At 60.5% G+C, this 18,331-nt stretch overlaps 1 protein-coding gene and 1 long non-coding RNA gene across 31 annotated transcripts in view; one reads left to right on the top strand and one right to left on the bottom strand.

Annotated features, from left to right (window-relative positions):
- LOC109246680 (uncharacterized) lies at window positions 1-1,444 on the top strand. The gene is made up of 2 exons (XR_002071434.2): window positions 1-826; window positions 1,145-1,444. It is a non-coding gene; the product is annotated as an uncharacterized LOC109246680 (long non-coding RNA).
- The window catches only part of NRXN2 (neurexin 2), a 108,808-nt gene that overhangs the window by 36,738 nt on the left and 53,739 nt on the right, over window positions 1-18,331 (bottom strand). For 12 of the 30 annotated variants that reach the window (XM_053899506.1, XM_053899512.1, XM_053899507.1 and 9 more), the window contains 8 exons: window positions 16,696-17,082; window positions 16,314-16,517; window positions 10,346-10,372; window positions 8,699-8,818; window positions 7,946-8,327; window positions 7,149-7,339; window positions 5,340-5,513; window positions 4,823-4,942 (listed from right to left, as the gene is read on the bottom strand). In XM_053899506.1, the coding sequence (XP_053755481.1) occupies window positions 4,823-4,942; window positions 5,340-5,513; window positions 7,149-7,339; window positions 7,946-8,327; window positions 8,699-8,818; window positions 10,346-10,372; window positions 16,314-16,517; window positions 16,696-17,082 (1,605 nt within the window). Of the gene's footprint in view, window positions 1-4,822; window positions 4,943-5,339; window positions 5,514-7,148; window positions 7,340-7,945; window positions 8,328-8,698; window positions 8,828-10,345; window positions 10,373-16,313; window positions 16,518-16,695; window positions 17,083-18,331 lie in introns of all 30 variants that reach the window. The other 18 variants (XM_053899505.1, XM_053899510.1, XM_053899485.1 and 15 more) reach the window with 2 other exon arrangements.

Here is an 18,331-nt window from a genome sequence, read left to right as displayed (position 1 = left end):
GCCCCTCCCCCGCGCCCGGGCGCGCGCGCGCTCCCCTCCCGCCCGCTCCAGAGAAGGGGCCCTGCTGAATAATTGAACAGGACTGAGGCTAGCAAGAGAGGCAGCTCTCTTCCTCCGCCTTCCCTTCCCCCGCACCTGGACGAACCCCAGTGGTGCCCTCTCTGGTCCAGCGCGCAGAGATGTGGCCACGGCCACCTCTGCACGCACCCCTCGGAACACACGTGCACGCTGGGATGTGGACGGGTATGGAGACACCCACGTGCCCATACAGGCACCAGTGAGCGCGCAGGCACACACACAGGCTCAGACACATACATGCATACATGTGCTCATAGACACTGGCGCACGGACTCACACTCGGCGCGGGGGAGGGGCAGGAGGTGTGCACATGCACAGAGGCACACATGCGCGCACACATACGTGTTCGGCCGCAAGCGATGAACAGCCAACACACACACAGACACCTCCTCCCAGCTCACCCTCCAAAAACAATGACCCAGAGCCTCACAGGTACTCAAGGGGAAGACACGTCACACACGTACACTCTTCTCACTACCTTCCCAAAAGGGTGCTCCCCTACCCAGCACACCCTCGCTGGACGCCTCCGATCTTCCCCTCCCCCGGCCTCAACCTCTCCCTCCACGGAGTTTTCAGGACACCTGTCCACTGAGTGTCCCATTTAGGACAAAAACCCTTCCTGGGTCACTTAGGTTCGGCCGAGGAAGCCACTTCTTCTAGGTGCCCCTCCACTGGGATCTGCCTCCCCCCACTCCCCACCGCAGAGTTTTGGGGACCTCTCTGGGAAGCACTTGTCATAGCCCAAGAGGTAAGTGCAGAGAGACTCCCGTCCCTTCATCTGGATGTGACCTCTGCACCCACATCAATCTGGGTTCAGTGAGACGATGGTCTCCTCGAACCAGGGAAGGGGTGGGGGTGGGGGGCAGAGGGTCAAGAAAGAGGAAGAGGGAGGGAGGTGGAGATGGACCTGGAAGGAGCCAAAGAAACAGGGTAGTAGAGTGAGGAGGGGTGGTGAAGAAAGGGCAAAAGGAAAGGGGAGGCGATGTGAGAAAGGGGACAGGGAATGGGTGCGCACAGGCAGGAGAGGGCTGGCTCCTGCTAATTGATTCTGAATTTCATCTTCCAGCACCGTGAGCCGGACGGGAACGCCTGACTGCAGTCAGCACCCAGGACAGCTCCCCTGTTGCCCAGGTCACCTCCCCAACCTTGTGGGAGCACGTGGCCCCATTTGGCCCCTGGCCCTTCAGAAGTGAAGAAAGGGGTCCCCAGAAGAGAAGGAAGGCTTCGAGGTGGAACATGGCTCCGTGAGGAAAGAGACACTGCAGCCTGCAAAGCGGGGCTGGGGCCCCCTGAAGCCTTGTCCCCCTGCCCTCTCCATCCCATCCTTGTGCCCCAGGCTCTGGAATAGAGACTGACACAGCTCTGAGCAGGCAGAAAATTTATGGTCCCAGAGGGAAGGAGGGAGGAGCCGGTGGCGGTGAGAGGAGAGGAAGGGAAACCGCCTAGAGGCCAATCAATATCAGTGAGTGGGAAGTGGAGAGAGTTGGAGGGGGTGACGTTGGGGAGCCAGGGGGGGAGACGGAGGGTAAAAGAGGAGAGGGAGAGGTGTGCAAGACATCAATAGAGCCCGCGGAGATGAACAGAGCAAGTGGAGAGATGAGAAGGGGAGGGCAGGCATGGGGAAGAGCTGATATCCTGGGAGAGGGGGGTTCTGGAAGACAGAACCCTGAGCAGGCCTGATGGGAGCGCCTGGGTCCCAAACCCCAGCCCTGGAGTCTCAGCCCCATGTCAAGCCGTGTCCCTCCTTCTAGCTTCCCTTCCTCCCTCATTTCGTATTCTGTTCTCCATTCTCTCCCCCACTTTTCTCTCTCTCATGGCAGAGATGGGTTCTCTCCTCTGATCTCTCCTGCCTTCCCAGAGCAGACTACTGAACTTTAAAGGGACACAGAGGTCCTGCACACCCCATGTTACAGACGGAGAAACTGAGGCCACAAGCTGGGAAAGGTTGTCCTGAATGAAGGTCAGACGTCTCCCCGCCCCAGTCTCTCCCCCACCAGACAACCCCAACGCTCTGAGGACACCCTGGCCATTCCCACCCTCCTCCCTCTCTTCCGGCTCTGGGCCCCTTCATGCCCGTGCTGTTCCCAGGGCCTTCACACTCAAGCAGGGTGAACTGAACAGGCCTCTCGGCCAGGTTCCTGCTTGACCTTGTGCAGCGGCTGGGCCCCAAGAAGACCAGCCATAGAGGGACAGCACGAACAAGACACAGAGCCGAACGTGGAGAATTGGAGGCACGATCCCAAGAGAAGAGGGAATTATGGTTTGGGAAGTAATGGCACAGCCCCCAGCCCCAGGTTCCTGCCCTGCCCTTCCGGGGCAGAGATCTCAGAAGGTCCCCCAGGGCCGGTATCGGGGGAAGCAGCAGGCAGAATCCCAGCAGCTGCCAGGTTGCACCCACCTTGTCTTGACCTCCACGGCTCTGCTCAGGCCTGCCACCAGACACAGACCAGTGCTCGGGGATGGTGATTCTTCCCAAGATATGCCCTGCTCCCCAGCCCCGAGTCTCCCTGCCTCCCGCCTTCCTGGAACCTGAAGAAGCGGTTCCAGCCTCTCTTCCCACCCTCGCTAAAAGATGACATAACTCCCTAAATTCCCAACAATCTCTATGCCCGCTTCCAGAAGGCTCCGGTATGTGCCAGTGTAGTAGTGACAGTGGGCAGCAGTATTTCTTGACCTTGATCCTTTGCATCCCAGGCAAGAAATGCCCACTATTAGGGGTGCCTGGGGGGCTCAGTCGGTTGAGCATCCGACTCCGGCTCAGGTCATGATCTCGCGGTTCGTGAGTTCGAGCCCCGCGTCGGGCTCTGTGCTGACAGCTCGGAGCCTGGAGCCTGCTTCCGGTTCTGTGTCTCCCTCTCTCTCTGCCTTCCCCCACCCCCCATTCACACTCTGACTTTGTCTCTGTCTGTCTGTCTCTCTCTCTTAAAAATAAATAAACATTAAAAAAATTAAAAAAAAAAAAAAAAAGAAATGCCCACTTTCAGCACCACCACCCGGGACTAAATGAACAGCAGGAGGTCATGGAGTCAGGAGCTCCCAGGCTCCAGCCGCACTCTATCCCCCCAGCACCCGAGAATTTAGGGCATGCAAGTGGCCTCGGTTTCCCCATCAGTTAAACAGGACGGCCGGTCTCCAGCCCACTGCCTTCACTGAGGAATAAATTAAAAGAGCTTTGTGAACTGCCAAACGCTAAACAACCAGTGGGGATTATTACTGTTAAGCATCGAAGTTACCACCGTCTCCAGATCTGTGCACAGTGAGTGAGCTGGATAGAAAGAGGCCCCGCCCTGTCTTTCTTCCCCGGGGAGCCAGGGCTCCAGTGTCCCTGAGCCCTGGGGGACATCGTCTGGGGGCTTTGGGAGGAACAGAGAGGAGCAGGTCAGACGAGGAAAACCCTGAAGACAGGATGGGAACAGGAAGCGGAGATCCTCAAGCCTGGGCCAGGCCTCAGAGCCCCCCAACAGTGCTGAGGAAGAGGGCAGGACATGCTTCCCACAGAGGAGGAAGAACCAAGATCTGCCCAAGAGCCCAGTCCCTGGAACTTGTAGGTGGATCCCGTAAGAGACTCAGGACTCGTGCCCGGATGACTACGGCTCCAAGACGTGGCAGGGAAGCAAAGGCACCGACCCCAGTTCTCAGCCCACATCTACTATTAACTACCCCCAGAAATCCACTGACCCCTCCAGGCCTCGGTCCCCATGTTTGTAAAATGAAAAAGCCCAGTCCTGAGTGGTGTGTGTGTGTGTGTGTGTGTGTGTGTGTGTGTGTCTTTTCCCAGGCAGCTGACTGGCCACACCCCTGGTCTCTCCACAGGGCTACCCCGAAGGAAGACCATTCAGGTGATGCCTGAGAAGGCTGCCCTCTTCCTCGCTGCTGCCCGCAGGCCAGTCGTCCGAGAGAAACTCCGCAGCCCCCCTCAGATAGGAGTCTCTCTCTCTCCACTTCCTGCCCCAGCTGCCCTCCCTCTGCCAAGCCCTAACCCGCTGCTGGCCACCAAGCCCCGGTACCAGAAACTGCCGCTGACAGTGCCCTCTCTAGGGAGGGGCCTCAGACAATATGCAAGTTGGCAGACAGATGCCCAGACAGGGAGAAGAACGAGGCAAGGACGCTAAGGAGTGTCCTTGTGGCTCCAAGGGGACCACCTACAGCTGAGATTCTTGGCGGGGGGCGGGGGGAGTCAGGAACAGCATGACTGCTGTCTAGGGAAGCCAGCTGTCCAGCGGCCTGGCCTCCTGGGAATCTCCTGAGCCTGCCCCCTTGGGAGCGGGCCGACTCTGGGCAGGAAATTCGAGACTTCCGCTGCACTCTCCCGAGGGCACCGGAGGAAAGGGGGTGCAGGTCGACGCCTGCCCCCTGTCCTGAGCTATAGCAGGTACATCAAACCTGTTAAGACCGTCACCAAAACCTCACAGGGAGAGCAACAGAGGCTGACATCTTTGGGTACAGGTGAAGGGGGCAGCGTCCAGCCAGCTCCGAGCAAAGGGAGGAGGCCGTCTTATCAGCAGATTGCCCCAGGGGCTCAGGCAGCAGCAATCCCGCCCAGGCCCCAAAGGAAAGACTCCAAGGGGTCGAGGGTTGAGGGTCGACAGCAGCCAGCAGCTCCCCTCCCCCCACTCCCCCCCAACCCACCGCCCCGTGCTCTAGGGACAAGAGGGGATAAGAAGGAAGCAAGCAGCACGGCTCTCAGAGACCCTCCCCGCAGTCCCTATGGCTGGGAAGGGGCCAGATCCCCCCGGGAACTCACGGTCATTGCAGACAGGGCCTCCGTAGGAAGTCATGGTGCAGTCACAGGTGAAGCCATCCCACTGCTGCAAGCAGACACCCTGGTTGGCACAGGACTCTTCGGTGCAGGTGGTGCTGGGGCCTGGAAGAGGCGGGAGGAAGCAACACCCCCCACTCAGCCAAGCCCCCTCCCTCCCCAGGAGGCGCGGAAGCTTCAGAGTCCAGTGAGAGGCCCCACTCTCAGTCCTGCCAGGACCAAAGGGCCAAAAACCGACAAGGGCGTGGGGGGGGGTGGCCACGGGTGGGGAGGGGTGCTCAGGGACGGCTGGGCTTGGCTTTGAACTGCGATAAGGGGCCAGGGTGAGAGGCAACAGGAAAAGTGAGTGACCCTTCACCCCCGGCACCCCTGCCCCAGGGCTGTGGGGACAGGCTCCCGCGAGGCCCGAGAAGCAAGGCCACTGTGCTGCCCCAGCGAAGCCCTGCGGCCGGCCCTCCTGCGGCCCGCAGAGTCACCCCCAACTCCTGCACCCGCCACTCACCGTCACAGCCCCTCTCCACCTGCCCGATGCGGTGCAGGGCGTCGGCGATGAGGTCTGGGAGGCGTCCGTTGAGGTCCACCGAGGCCAGGCAGCCCTGAAAGCCATCCCGGGAGGCCACCAGCTTGGGCAGGTTGCTGAACATGTTCTTGCTCAGACCGCCAATGTACAACTCCCCTGTAAAGGGAGAGGGGTCAAAGCCTGAATCCCGGTCCCCATCCCCCTCCCAGGATACCAGCATCTGCTTGTCAGGTCGTCCCAGACTCGGGCTTCCGTATAGAGATCCCACGACCCCCCCCCCTTCCTTCTTCCTTCTCCACTCTGCCATCTGTCTGCTCCCCTCCCCGAGAAGCCCAGATGCCCAGGGTGGGGTGCTTGGGGGATGGGGAGCAGCTGGGAGACCGGGCTCCATGCTCTCTCCCACACAGCTGATTTCCAGTTCCGGCCTGTAATCAGGGCCTTTCAGAGACGTGAGGGCCTGTCTGCGCCGCCCCCACCCTCTCCCCTCCCCCTATTCCCTGAGCTCCCTCAGGCCTCTCTCTCCTGAGTGCTCTAACCCAGCTCCCTTTCCCCAACAGTTAGGGCTGGGCCGGGGACTCTGGGTGACTCCAGGAAGTTCTCCTCGGGGACATCCGATCCCATGCATCACTGCCCTGGCCGTATCGCGCCCAACTCCCCGGAAGACTTGGCCGGCCCAGGGCGCAAGCTTTTCAGCGAGACGGGGTCTTGGCCACTAGCTCGATGCAACACAAGACTAACCCAGACCACCCTCGGGTCTGCCAGCGCTTCGGATAATCTGTGACATGCTGCCCCCTTCTGGAAGCTGGGAGAATTGGCAGCACTAAGCCGAAAGATCTGGCCGGCACCTGACCGGGCTTCTAGATCCCATTCTGCCTCCAGCTCACTTGGGGACCTCAGGCAAGCCTCCTAGCCTCCCGTTTTCTCCCATTTCCTCCTTCTCAAGGCGGGGGGTGACTTCACTGGTCTCTGAGGACCCTCCCAGACCCCAGACGATGTGAGTCACACGGACCACGCAGGGGTCTCCATGGGGCTGAGGGCTGCTTGGGGCAGATGAAGAAGGTCGCTCGTGTTGCCCCAGAGGGTTCTGGAGAAGCTGCAGGCTTCATCTTTGCTCTTGTCCCAACGCCTTGACTCTAGGTTCCTCCTTCTTCCCTGTTCTCTCCAGCACCCCTTCCGGGGGCAGCCAATGACCACTTCAATAGCTACCTAAGGGCCCCTGGGGAATGTGTGACCCTGATGTGACACCGAGCCTCCCAGGGAAGCCTGGGTCCAGAAGAGTGCCCAGACAGAGCCTAGTAGATGCCCAGTGTATAGGACAGGCCACATGCAGGGACCCCGCAGCGGCTAACCCCCCCTCCCCTTATCAACCGTCCCCTCCCACCCACTCGGGGGGAGCTATCTGCCAGGACACTATGCTCCCCATTCTCTTTCCAGCCCTCAACCAAGGCAGGCCTCTCAATCTTGGGCAACCAAGAGGTCTTCAGAAGCCCTGGACTGCCCACCCCTAGCTCTAGAGTGAGGCCACCAAGCTCCCCGTGAGGCACATCCCATGGCCGGGCTTTCAGTGTTGAGGGCAGCCTCACGGGAGAGCTGAACAGAACTTTGACAGGAAAACGTCAGGCTGGACACAGAAAAGAAGAGGAAGGAGTTGGAAACCGTGGCCAGGAGGGGAGAGGGAGAATCACGTGAGTGAAAGAGCACGCCAGCCGGTGTGGGGGAGGGAGGGTCTTGCTGGGGCCAAGGGGGCATCTGGGTCAGGGCCAGGCCTTCTCCACAGGCCCCAGGCCCCACCTTTGAGATCGAGGTTTCGGGCGCCATTGGAGTGCTGCGTGACCGTGCGGGAGTCGATCTTGAGCGTGTGCACGTTGCCTGGGTCCCTGGACACCACCACGTTGTGCCACTGGTTGTCATTGACTGGCTTGTCTGAGTTCCCCTTCATCAAGGACGGGCCATTCCCCAGGTCAAACACATAGTGGATGTACCTGCCCCGCGGTAGGGAGGAGACACTGGGTCAAGGCAAAGGCAATACTGGGAGGGCAGGGTAAGGAGGAGCTACGGCTTGCAGGGGTCCTTCGTGCTGCAGGAGGAGGGGATAGAGGGGGAGAGCCCACGGTGGAGGGACCCAGCCCAGAACAAGAGGACTCTGGTGTGAAGTCCCATCATGGGGACAACGTGGGGACAGAGGGCCACAGAGGAGCCGGCTCCCGTGACAGGCTCAGACGAGGAGCTGGTTGGGGGAGAGGTTTGTGGGGACAGCAGGGGCTCCTGGGGGCAGGGCACAGCTGCTCTAGGGTGGGGTCCCCTCAGGCAAGAGAGGCCATAGGGACAGGGCCCTGCCTCCCGCCTGCAGAAAGGACCCGCCTGAGCCAGGACAGTGAACGGCAAGGACACTGGCAAGGAAGGAACCGGGGAGTCACCGGGTTGGAAAAGGGGGTGCCACTCTTCCATCTTGGCGGGGGGCTGGGGACCTGAACCTCGAGCTGTGGTCTGAGGGGACTGGATATCTCAGCCAGTGGCGGGGGCCGTATCTCCGTCAGCAGGGGAAGGGGACCCCTCCCTCGCCGGCGGCGCAGGGCGCGGCAGCTCACCCCTTGACCAGCTCGATGACAATGAAGTCATTGCCGTTGCCCGAGTTGAACAGGAGGAGCCCGTCGGGGGCCGTGGTCTTGAACTGGAAGAAGAGGTGCATGGAAGCGTAGGCTTGGAGCGTGGCGAGCGCCAGGTAGCTGCTGCGACTCTTGAAGGTGACAGGATCGGCCACGATGGCCCGCAGGCCGAAGCGGGCGTTGAGCTCGCAGTAGGTGATGTCGCCGTCCTTGCACTGGTCCATGTAGGGCTGGCCGTTGAACACCAGCCCGCTCAGGTGCCCGATGAAGTTGGAGGGCACCACGGAGATGAAACGCCGCTCCGTCATGATGCCCGTCTCAATGTTGTGGAACTCTAGCCGCGTGTGGGCTCCCGCCATCTGTCCTGCTCGGGACCGGAGACAGAGATGAGGGGGGCAGGCTGGGGGGGCGGGGGCGGCGGGTTCTGGGGCTGGGCCCCGGGGTGCCAGGAGCCTCCCCTCCACACGAGGGCCACACCGGAGAGACATCGGCAGACACCCTCGGTGGGGGTGCCGGCGGCCGCACGCCTCGCCGGCCCAGGGCTGATGGGCACCGGGGACAACGGCGTCCGGGCCCCCCCCCCCGTGACATGCCACCCCTCGGGGAGAAACAGCAGCGGGGGCTTTGCCAGAATGCTGCCCGAGGAAGGGAAGCCAGGCGGTTGTCACTGAGAAGAACAGGGCCGTCCACAGGTCCCCGGAGGCGTATCCACCCCGCTGGGCTCAGCGCGCTCACCCTCCACGGTGACGTTGTCCACAGACAGCTGCAGGCTCTTGCCACGCCGCACCACCCTCACCGTGTGCCACTCGTTGTCATTGAGCTTGTGTCCCGCAAAGAGCGTCTCGGGGCCTTTACCTGCGGCACCAAGGGGGGAGTGAGCGCGGCGTTCCGGCTCGCTCGCCCGTGGCTCCCGGTCCCAGCCCAGGCGCACGGTCTCCCCCCCACACGCACAGCTGCACACCTACGGCCTAAGGCACGCGGCCAGCTGTGCCACACGCACCCCCGCCCCCCGCACGCGGGGACACACGCTCACCCAGTCTTTCCACACCCAGTCAGAAATCCAGACAACACCCACTGCCTCTTTGCGCAACTCCCAAGGCCGTCCCTGGAACAGAATTGGATGCGAACGGTGCCTCTGGAGTCGTGCCCTGAGGCCCTGCACACAGCCGCCCGTACCTACAACCAGCGTTTTCTTCCCGAGTCTTCTCAGGAGCGTCAGCGCCAGCGTGTGTAGCCAGCAGTGAAATTCTCAGCATCGAGGCAGAGGCCTGTCCTTTTCAAACTCCCAGACCACCCCTGTGCCGCACGTGTGAGCGCGCGCCCGTGGCTTCGCTGCTGGCGGTGAAACCCTCACGCAGACACACAGCTCTCCACCCCCCGCCGCCTACAGAGGGACCCGGTGTGACCTTTCTGTACGCCTCTGGTTACCTCCACGCACCCGGACATGCGACCACACACACAGCACAACCGACCTGGCCAGAGAGGGGAACGCGTCTTAGGAATTATGACCCTTTATGCGAGGCTGGGATTCTCTGATTCCAGGTCTAAACCAAAACCTCTTCTTCTTTAGAAGGATGCTCGACTTTGCGGCACTCCCAGGGCTCCCGCCAGCGGGGCCGGGGCTCAACACGCACGCGCCCACAGGTACCGAACACACAGAGGTCGGACACGCTGGGCGCACACGGCCCCCTCTGCCGGTGTCTGCCGGGTTCCTGTGCTCTCTCGCACGACACCAGGGCACGCCATGCAGAAACACTCTCTCGGAGACCGCACTGAGCCCAGCACCCTGGGATGCTCGGAGATGCCCACACCTGCTCTCCTCCTCACCCCCAGCTGAGAGATTCACTGTCCCTTCTGAATGCGCCCCGGCGTGACGGGAACTCAGCGCCCCCCCCCCCAACACAGGAGCTGTGGAGGGCTGAACGTTGAACCTCGAACCCCTGACCCTGCTCCCCACCCTCTTCTTTCCTGCGTGCCTCGCCCGCCCCCTTGTGGCCGCCTCTGGCGATGCAGTGGAATATCCCGGCTCTTCTCCGGCTTCTTCCGGCCACAGGGAGGGGGGTCCTCCTGCCAGAGGTGCACCCAAGTCTTTGCCCCACCCTCCCAGGGACTTGAGATGACAAGGCTCCCTGGCCTTCCTTTTCTCAGTGAGCATGCTGACCCAGGGCCCTCCACCAACGCCTCTTGGTTCACCTTGGCTTGGCCCGTTCTGCCCTCCACAGCCACACCACCCCCACCCGCCCTCATGCCTGCTCCCCTCCCACCACCCCCACACAAGCCCGTGAGGAAGGCTCTCCTCCCCCCCACTCTCCCTCCCCAGATCCCAGTGTCCAGCATCCCAGGCCCCTGGGGGCTCGGCAGAAGAAGAGGGAAGCCACTTACTGGGTGCGCAGCCGACGCGCAGGCAGTCTGGGGGGGCCGTGGGGCGGGCAGAGGGGGAGGGGAGACAAAAAGGCAGAACAAGTTTTTTGTTTTCTTTTTTTTTACATCCTTCACAGGGAGGGGTGTCTGCGGGCGGGGGTTCCCCCCCAGGACCACTTTCCGGGGACCACGCGTGCCCAGGTGCCCTCTCCCCTTCCTCGGTCGGACCCCTGTCCCTCCTGCCCCCAAGAGGGCTCCAACCCTCCCCAGAACTGGGAGGCAGGGCAATCAGGTGATGGGAAGAGGGCTTGCCGCCTCCCGTCTTAGAGGGGCCCGGGGCCTCTCACGTCTGAGGGAGATGGCACCTTGGGAATCCCAGTCGTACAGGGGATCTTTGTGGGGCTGAGGGCTTGACCAACCCCACATCTCCACATCTCTCGGAGGGAGATGGGTGGGGAGGGCCAGATTCCCCGCATCCCCTGCTCTGGGACGACTCCCTGCTCAGAGCCCAAGTTGTGACACATCACTCCCCATGCCCCCCTGGGCTCTGAGCCAAATGGAGGGGTCTGCCCCAGGGCTCCCTACCCGTGGCCACACATCTCCCAAAGTCCCAGGGGGCCAGCACCACCCCCTACAGGAACCTTCCTTCTACCCTTCCTGATGGAGGATGCCAGGCTGCCACTGGGGAACAGGGCGATCTTTCACCCTGAAGAGGAACCAGAATCCATCTGTTTTCTCAGGGAGGGGCCAAGGCCTCACAGATGGGGCTCGTGAGGCCCCCAAAGTATGATTTCAGAGGACACCCAGCAAGTCAGAGGCGAGCAGGCACCACAGGCAAAGTCTGCCCCAGCCTCCGCATGGCTGTCCTATGACCCCAGGGTCAGGCGGCCCCACATGGTCAGAAAGCACACTGTCTACACAGAACTGTAGCCCAGGGCCCCGGACCTTGGGCCATCCCTCTGATGGGACACACGACCCACAACATGTCAGTTGGCCAGCCTCGCAAGGGGAACGGAGCACTAGGGTCCTATGAAATTGGGGCCTAGGGCCCTTGGGACACCTGCACCATGCCACCAGACCCAGATGAGCTGGGGCTGCAGAACGTCCTGCACCTGGAGGCAGAGGAGCTGGGTCCCAATTTCATTGTGTGGCTGTGGGCAAATCTCTTTTCTCTGAGTTTCATCTTTTCGCCTTGTGAGCCCAGAGCAAGAAAGAGGTGTTCAGTGGGCCGGCCCCTTGTCTTTCTGGGAATATCCTGGCATCCTATGGCTCCTCCCAGAACAGGCTCTGCCTGCACCCCTAGGCCCGGGACACAAAGGCAGCTGGGGGCATCTGGCATCCCTTGGGCCCCTGAAGGTTCCTGCAGTGGAGGTAAACAGGCTCCCCTGTGGCTCTGGGGGCATGAGCCCCTCGGGCAGTACGGCTGAGCTCCACACGCGTCGTCAACCGCAGCAGAAGAGTGGGGGGAGCAGCCGGGACCCTGAGCCACAGCCTGGCACCAAAGGAGGGAAGCAGCAGCAGGGGAAGGCGACAGAGCAGGTTCAAGGGGGAAGTCAGAAGGGACAGTGAGAGGAAGGAGGTCAAGAGGGTGCAGAGAGAAAAGAGGAAGGAAGGGGGAGCAGAGGGAAGCAGAAGCTAGATGGGGGATGGGGAGGGGAATGTCAGGGGGGAGGGTGGGAGGGTGCCAGGCCTGGAGTCAGGTCACGGGGGCTCTCTTTGGGCCAGCAGAGTCTTCACCAATGAAGGGTCCAAAAAAGAAAAAAAGGGGCTGGAAGGACAGGCCGATCCCCTATTGGGAAAAGCTCAGTTCTTCCCTTCCCTAGCAGGGGTGGGCGCCAGGAATGGGGGGTCCATCTGTCCAGAGAAGAGGTGTCAGCTCCAAGTCCCCACCCCCTGCAGTGACTCCACCCTCAGAAGCCCCACTGCAGTGGGGTTGGAGGAGAGCCGACACCCCGTGAGGATGGGCACCCCAGGAGGGGGCCGGCACCACCCCGGAGGCAAGCAGAAAGTGGGAGCGATGGGAAGCACCCACCTTCGTGCACACACCCGCCCAGAGCCCAGCTCAGGCGGCATTAGCTAGTGACCCGTGCAGGAAATGAACAGAAGTGACAGGTCTGCGCAGACTCACCAAAGTCCTGGCTGAACATAGAGACCAGGATGGGGGTGTGAGTGTGTAGGGAAACAAACAGGTGGGAAGAGGTCACCTGCATGTGAAGGAACCCAGGGTGAAGAAGCCAGGCTTCCCATCCCATACCCCCACCTGATCCCCTGCCCCACCCAGGCTCCACAGTTTGGAGACGGTGGGTCCAAGTCTCCCATGCAAGGAGCCTCAGGAGCCCATGGGCCAGAGGCTCATCTCAGAAGTGACATCACAGAGTGACAGAATGCAGTTCTTGTTCAGAGCAATCTCCCCGGCTGCCCAGCCTATGGAAGGTGCCTGTGAACTACTGAGAGCCCCGGGTGGGAACAAAACACCCTTCCGTGGCCTCAGGGATTGACGGACCTTGGAACGTAATGTCTATTCAGCCCGGCTTACACGAACAAGAGTTAGGCTTACTCTGTATGGCCTTGAGAGGGCAGAACTAGGTCCACAAGAGGGAATTTCAGAAGTTGACGCTAAGGAAGAATGACCCAGTGATTAGAATGGCCAGAAGAGGTGGGGAGCTCCTGACATGAATGGCATCTGAGCAGCGATGGAGGAACTAACAGGTAATTCACATATGGGGCAGGGGTGGAGCTGGCTGGAGGAGATAACTTTTAAGGGTTCCTCCAGCTTGGAGATTCTTCAGTTACAATACAGCCTTCACGTTAGCCTCACTGACAGCTGGGGCTGCAGGAGCACAGCTGGTGGAGGGCAACTCCAGGGAGGGGAGGGCGACAAGGGACAGGCTAGGTGGGGCAATGGCCCAAGAGGCCATACCAAGGGCAAAAGGACCGGGAACACAGGTCACACTGGAACAGGGTGAAGAATCCCGGGGACTCTAACATTCCCTGGGAACAGAAATCAAACCACCCTGCTCAGGGCCAGCAGACCTTAGGGTGCTTGCTTGGGGTCTGCAGGCGTGGTGGAGGCCTAGGGACAGGAGACACAATCCAGTTTCTCTAGCATCCTCGGCCTGGAAGGAGGCAGCAGCTCCTTGTCAGCCTTTTCTGGCCCGGCAAACACCCTGCCTCCCGAAGCTGGCACTGAGTGCCTCCTCCCAGCTGTCCCACCAAGTGGTCACCGGCAGCCTTGGTTTCCTCTTTAGGACCCAGCCCCACGTCCAAGGCATTTCGCTGAGCCTCTGACAGGTTGCACAGATGCCTGCGTATGTCTGCCTTCCCTCCCTCCCTACAGGATGAGACTTTGCCGCGAGAGACCAAGCTTTGTGAGGCTTCTCTCTGCTCCCCGGGAGCGAGTCCAACCCCGGGATCAGAGCCTTGGTGTGGTTCCCTGCCTGCGAGGCCCCACAGGCCCTGGTAGCCAGCAGGATGGGGAAGCAGGGGCCAGACCGGGTCATGCAGTGTGGAAGCAAGCCCCCAGGCCTGGTTCTAAGCTTAGGTCTCTACTCCCATTAGATTTTCTTTCGAGAAGGGCTGGGTGAGTCTCTACACGTGTGGCTCGCATCTTTACGATGTCTTCACTCCCATTGTTCCACGGGAGCCTGAAAACCGCCACAGAAGGTAAGCAGAGCGAGGATCCTTAGCCTCATTCTACAGAAAGAAACGGACTCAGAAGAGAGAAATGACTTACCCAGCGGTCAAAGAGACCGGGCCCGAAACCCAGATCTCCTGGCCCCAGGCCCAGTGCTCTTCCCATCAGAGCCTGAGGCTGAATGGCTGGGTGCAGATCACACAGCGGCCACACTCCTCCCTGCACACGCATCGCTGAGCATTGCGGACAGAGGCGCCTGCACCAAGCACTTGGTCACGGCTTGTCACGGGGCATAGTAGAGATAGCATCTCTGCGCGTGGGACCCAGCACGGCCAGGGATGAGAGGCAGTGAAAGGTGAGAGCCAGTGGCATCCTGAGGGCCACCTGGTTCTCTGATTTCTACGTACTTATGAGGCACAGACAGAAAAGTACGCCAGTGGGAAGGAGAGGGTAGAGCCTAAGGGCGAAGGTCCTGAGGGTCCGCCAGAGAACATGTTCCTGGCCAAGAACACCGCCTCCTGTCTAATATCAAGGAACCCAAGCTTCTTCCCCATGCACCTAAGACAGTTCAAGTAAGAAAGAGGCATCGGCCTGCCCTGCAGATAGAGGGCCAGAGACTTTCCCTGCCGGATCACTTCTGAGCACACAGAGCCATGAGCTTACTGCACAGAGGACACACCTCCTAGCCGAAGGAGTGGCCCGTGCTGGGTCTGGGTACACAGACCAGACCAGTCTGAGAACCCCAGGGCCGCTCATGGGGTCCTGGACTGGCACCTTCCTCCTGTGACCTTTTCAGAGGTGCTAGGGGACATGGTATGGACCATGGAATGTTGGCCAAAGCGTGTTTCCCTTCCCACGTCCCCCCTGCAGCACTGACACCCACCACCCGCTCTGGGGGCTGTGACGGTGGTCAGAAGCTGAGCTTCTTAAGTTCCCCAAGTCTGAGGCCCTTACTGCCTGCACACCTCCCTACCTCCTGCCCCCAACTTGCTCGGCAAATCCTTGTCCTATGGGTACCAAGGCCAAGTGGTCCAAAGGGGAAGAGGAAAGATGTGGTAAAAATGAACAAGGCAATGGGTCCCCAAAAGGCCACCATCTGTCCCACAGATGGCCTAGAGATGAAAGTTAGGGTGAAATCCAGATATTTCAAAGCTCAAATCCTCTGTGTTCTCTCCAGTTGGGGACATAACAAGGAACCTTCATGGCCCGCATCTGCCTACGTGGCAGGCCCTTGGGTGCTATACGCCTTTGCATTTAGAGAGGCTAGGGTGAAATGGACAGTTGTGAGTCCAGCCTGGACGGCTGAGGACCTCCAGCTTCCTGTGTTCCCCTGACCGAAGCCCCGCAACGGCGGGGTCCTGGTCTTCGTTGCTATTGTAACCCAGGTTCAGAATACAGTGGCACTTACTTCCCGTAAATAGGAGCTGAGCGAGTGCACCTGCTGTGTTTTTGCTTTTGTTTTTTTGCCCCAACCGGCCTGCTGGTGCCCCCCGCCCCCGCGCGGACACCCTGGGGACTGCCTGCGAGGCGGAGCTGATCTGGGCTCATCTGGGCAGGGGCAGAGACGGCGAGGGCCCCTGACGCCCTCCGCCCACCCCAGCTCTGTGAGAGGCAGTGGGGAGACGCTGTACTTTAGGGCAAATGACCTGGCGTTGAGTCTGGGCTCCGACCCCAGCCACTGCTGGCTTTATGACATCGGAGGAGACAGTATATGAATTCTACAGTCTATAAAACAGGCCTGGCACAGCCCATCAGGTGACCCTGCGGCTTCAAAGGGCAGCCCCGGGACGCAAACGTGAAAGCAGACAAGGGAGGATCTGTCCCCAGGCGTCCAGTGTCACCTGCGCACACCTATGCACACAGACAGACACGGCTCTTCAAACGCAGAGCCCGTGAGAGAAGCTGTGTCCTCCTCAGCTCCAGATCTGCCGCTGCCCTGGGCTCAGCCTCGGCACCGCTAGGCACCCGCAAGTCCTTCCCAAATGAATGAACCAGCGAATGAGTAAGTGGGTGAGCCGACAGCCCAGAATGAGCGACGCTGTGACGCGTGTGTGCAGGACAGACGCCACCAAACCCAAATGAGCGCCCCCGGGAGGGCGGCGGTCGCGCCCAGACACACTTGGGCAGAGGGCACGGCCAGACTCGGGGTGCCCCCCATACACAGTGTTGCCAAGCACGGAGCATCCCCTACGCTGTGCACCCTTGCTGGGGATGAAGCTTTCAGGGGCTCTGGCTGAGGCCGGCCCCTCCCCACTTCCCACTCTTGGAGGTGCCACCACCAACTTCTCCAGACAGAGGGGGTGTGCTCAGAGGCAGGGACAGGGAAGGGGCCAGAACACAGGGCGGGGTGGTTACCGAGGTTGACAGTGAGCTTCATCTGGCCCCCGTCCAGCTCGAGGCGCAGGGTGTCGGCTGACTCCCTGGAGGTGGTGGCCATCATTAGCCCGTAGGCCCGCTGGGACATGAAGCGCAGGGACACATCCTCTGCCTCCGTGTGCATGGCGTTCGGCAGCATGATCTTCATGTACATGGAGCCATCGTAGCTCAGGACCGTGGCCTCTGCCCCAGAGGTAACGGAAGAGGGAAATCAGGGTACGGCCGAAGGCCAGTGGAGGGAGAGGGAAAACCAAGAGGACCGTTACAAGGACAGACCCAGGGCTGGCCTATGAGGGGCACCCCGAGGAGGAAGGGGCACAAGGAGGGGCAGCGGGGACCCCTGGAAGGAAAGCAACCTCACCTCTCTCACAGACCCGCCCCAGAAAGCCGGTCCCAACGCAGTCACAGACGAAGCGGTTCCAGCCCTCTCGACAGATGCCCCCGTTGCGGCAGGGGGCAGACGCACACTGCTTCAGTGTCTCCCGGGAGCAGAAGGGGGCGATGCCCACCGCCCCCTGCGCTTCGGCCAGGCCCCGAAGATCTCGGCTGCGCCCGTCTATGAAGAGGTCCCGCACACAGCCCACGTAGCCAGCCCGGAGCGCCGCCGTCCACACCTCCGGGGGCAGGGGCAGGTCCACCCGCCCCCCCTCAGGGAGACCGCCCAGGTACAGCTCGCTCTCCAGGTCCAGAATCTCACTCTCCCCAGTGGCCAAGAAGGGCGTGCTGCGGCTGTTCACCGAGATGGAGCCTAGGGATCGAGGGAGAGCGGGCCTCAGTGAGGAAAGCAGGATCGAGAGTCGCCGCGGGCCAGCGAGGGATCCCGACCCCCCACCCCGCACCCTGCAGCAGCCCTGGGCCAGAAGCTCAGCCTTCCTTGCTGCTGTGGATGCTACTCAACAAAGATTCTGAGTTCAGGAACTCAGGTGAGCCAGCCCCAGCCCAGCTGCAGGGTGCAGTGGGCCTCTGTCCAGACTCCTCCTTCTGTACCTGAGTGAGTCCTCAGAGGATATACAGGAGGTGGACATGCCCAAAGGGGCTAGATCATTCGAGGGTCATTACCCCGGCCCATCCCTTAGACCGGAAACCAGAGGCAGCGAACACTAAGGAGGCTGAGAGGTTTGAATCCAAAGCGTTTTCCCCCTACTTTAGTGACTGTATGTCAGGCACTTAGCACTTCATTCATGTCACCGAGTCGCAAGGTAACCCTATGAAATTGGCCCTTTATGACCCCGACCTGAAATGGCAGGTGAGGCTTAGGGAGATTGGGAGGCCTGCCCAAAGCACCACAGAGGGTGAGGAACGGAGCCAAAGTGCCAGCCAGGCAGTGGGACCACAGAGCCTGCACTGTCCAACCCTCTGCCTGGTGGGCAAGATGGGTAAGCAGATCCGTCCTGGGGCCGGACACAGGACGACACCCAGGAGAGGGGATGCCAGGCACAGAGCTCCTACATACTAAGACTTCTTTGGAAGGAAAGGCTGGCTATCTTAGGAAAAAGATTTGGGATCAAGTAGGAGCTTCAAAACCTCTACTGAGATCTTAAGAAGCAGAAGCCTATACATTAGAAAGTATTCTGTTTATAATTTTTTTCCGATGCTTTTTCCTTCCTCTCTCTTTTCTCAAGAAGAACTCTTCAAGAAATAAGTAGAGAAAAGAAAAGAAAAGAAAAGAAAAGAAAAGAAAAGAAAAGAAAAGAAAAGAAGAGGTCTAGCTATCTCCATGAGGTTAAAGAGAGGTAAGGAGGATTTGGTCTACATTAGGCACAGGGGTGTCACTAAGGAAACAGAATTAGTACCTCCTCTACAGACAGGACTCTATCTAAAGCATGGTCTCTTCTGCTCAAAACCTTTCCTGAACCAGAGAAGCCACTCCCCTGGGCCCCATTTAACATGGCCCTGGCTTGTTCTTCCCCGACAAGGTGTCAGATGCTCCAGGGTCTGGCTGCTACAACCCACCCTCCCACCAGCACCCCCCCCCCAATATGGCCCTCCAATCACCC

The sequence above is a fragment of the Panthera pardus genome, unplaced genomic scaffold, assembly GCF_024362965.1.
Source record: "Panthera pardus isolate Hobbes unplaced genomic scaffold, ASM2436296v1 HiC_scaffold_12, whole genome shotgun sequence".
Taxonomy (NCBI): domain Eukaryota; kingdom Metazoa; phylum Chordata; class Mammalia; order Carnivora; family Felidae; genus Panthera; species Panthera pardus.
Note: the sequence above shows the minus strand (reverse complement) of the source record. Positions and strands in the feature narration are given on the sequence as shown.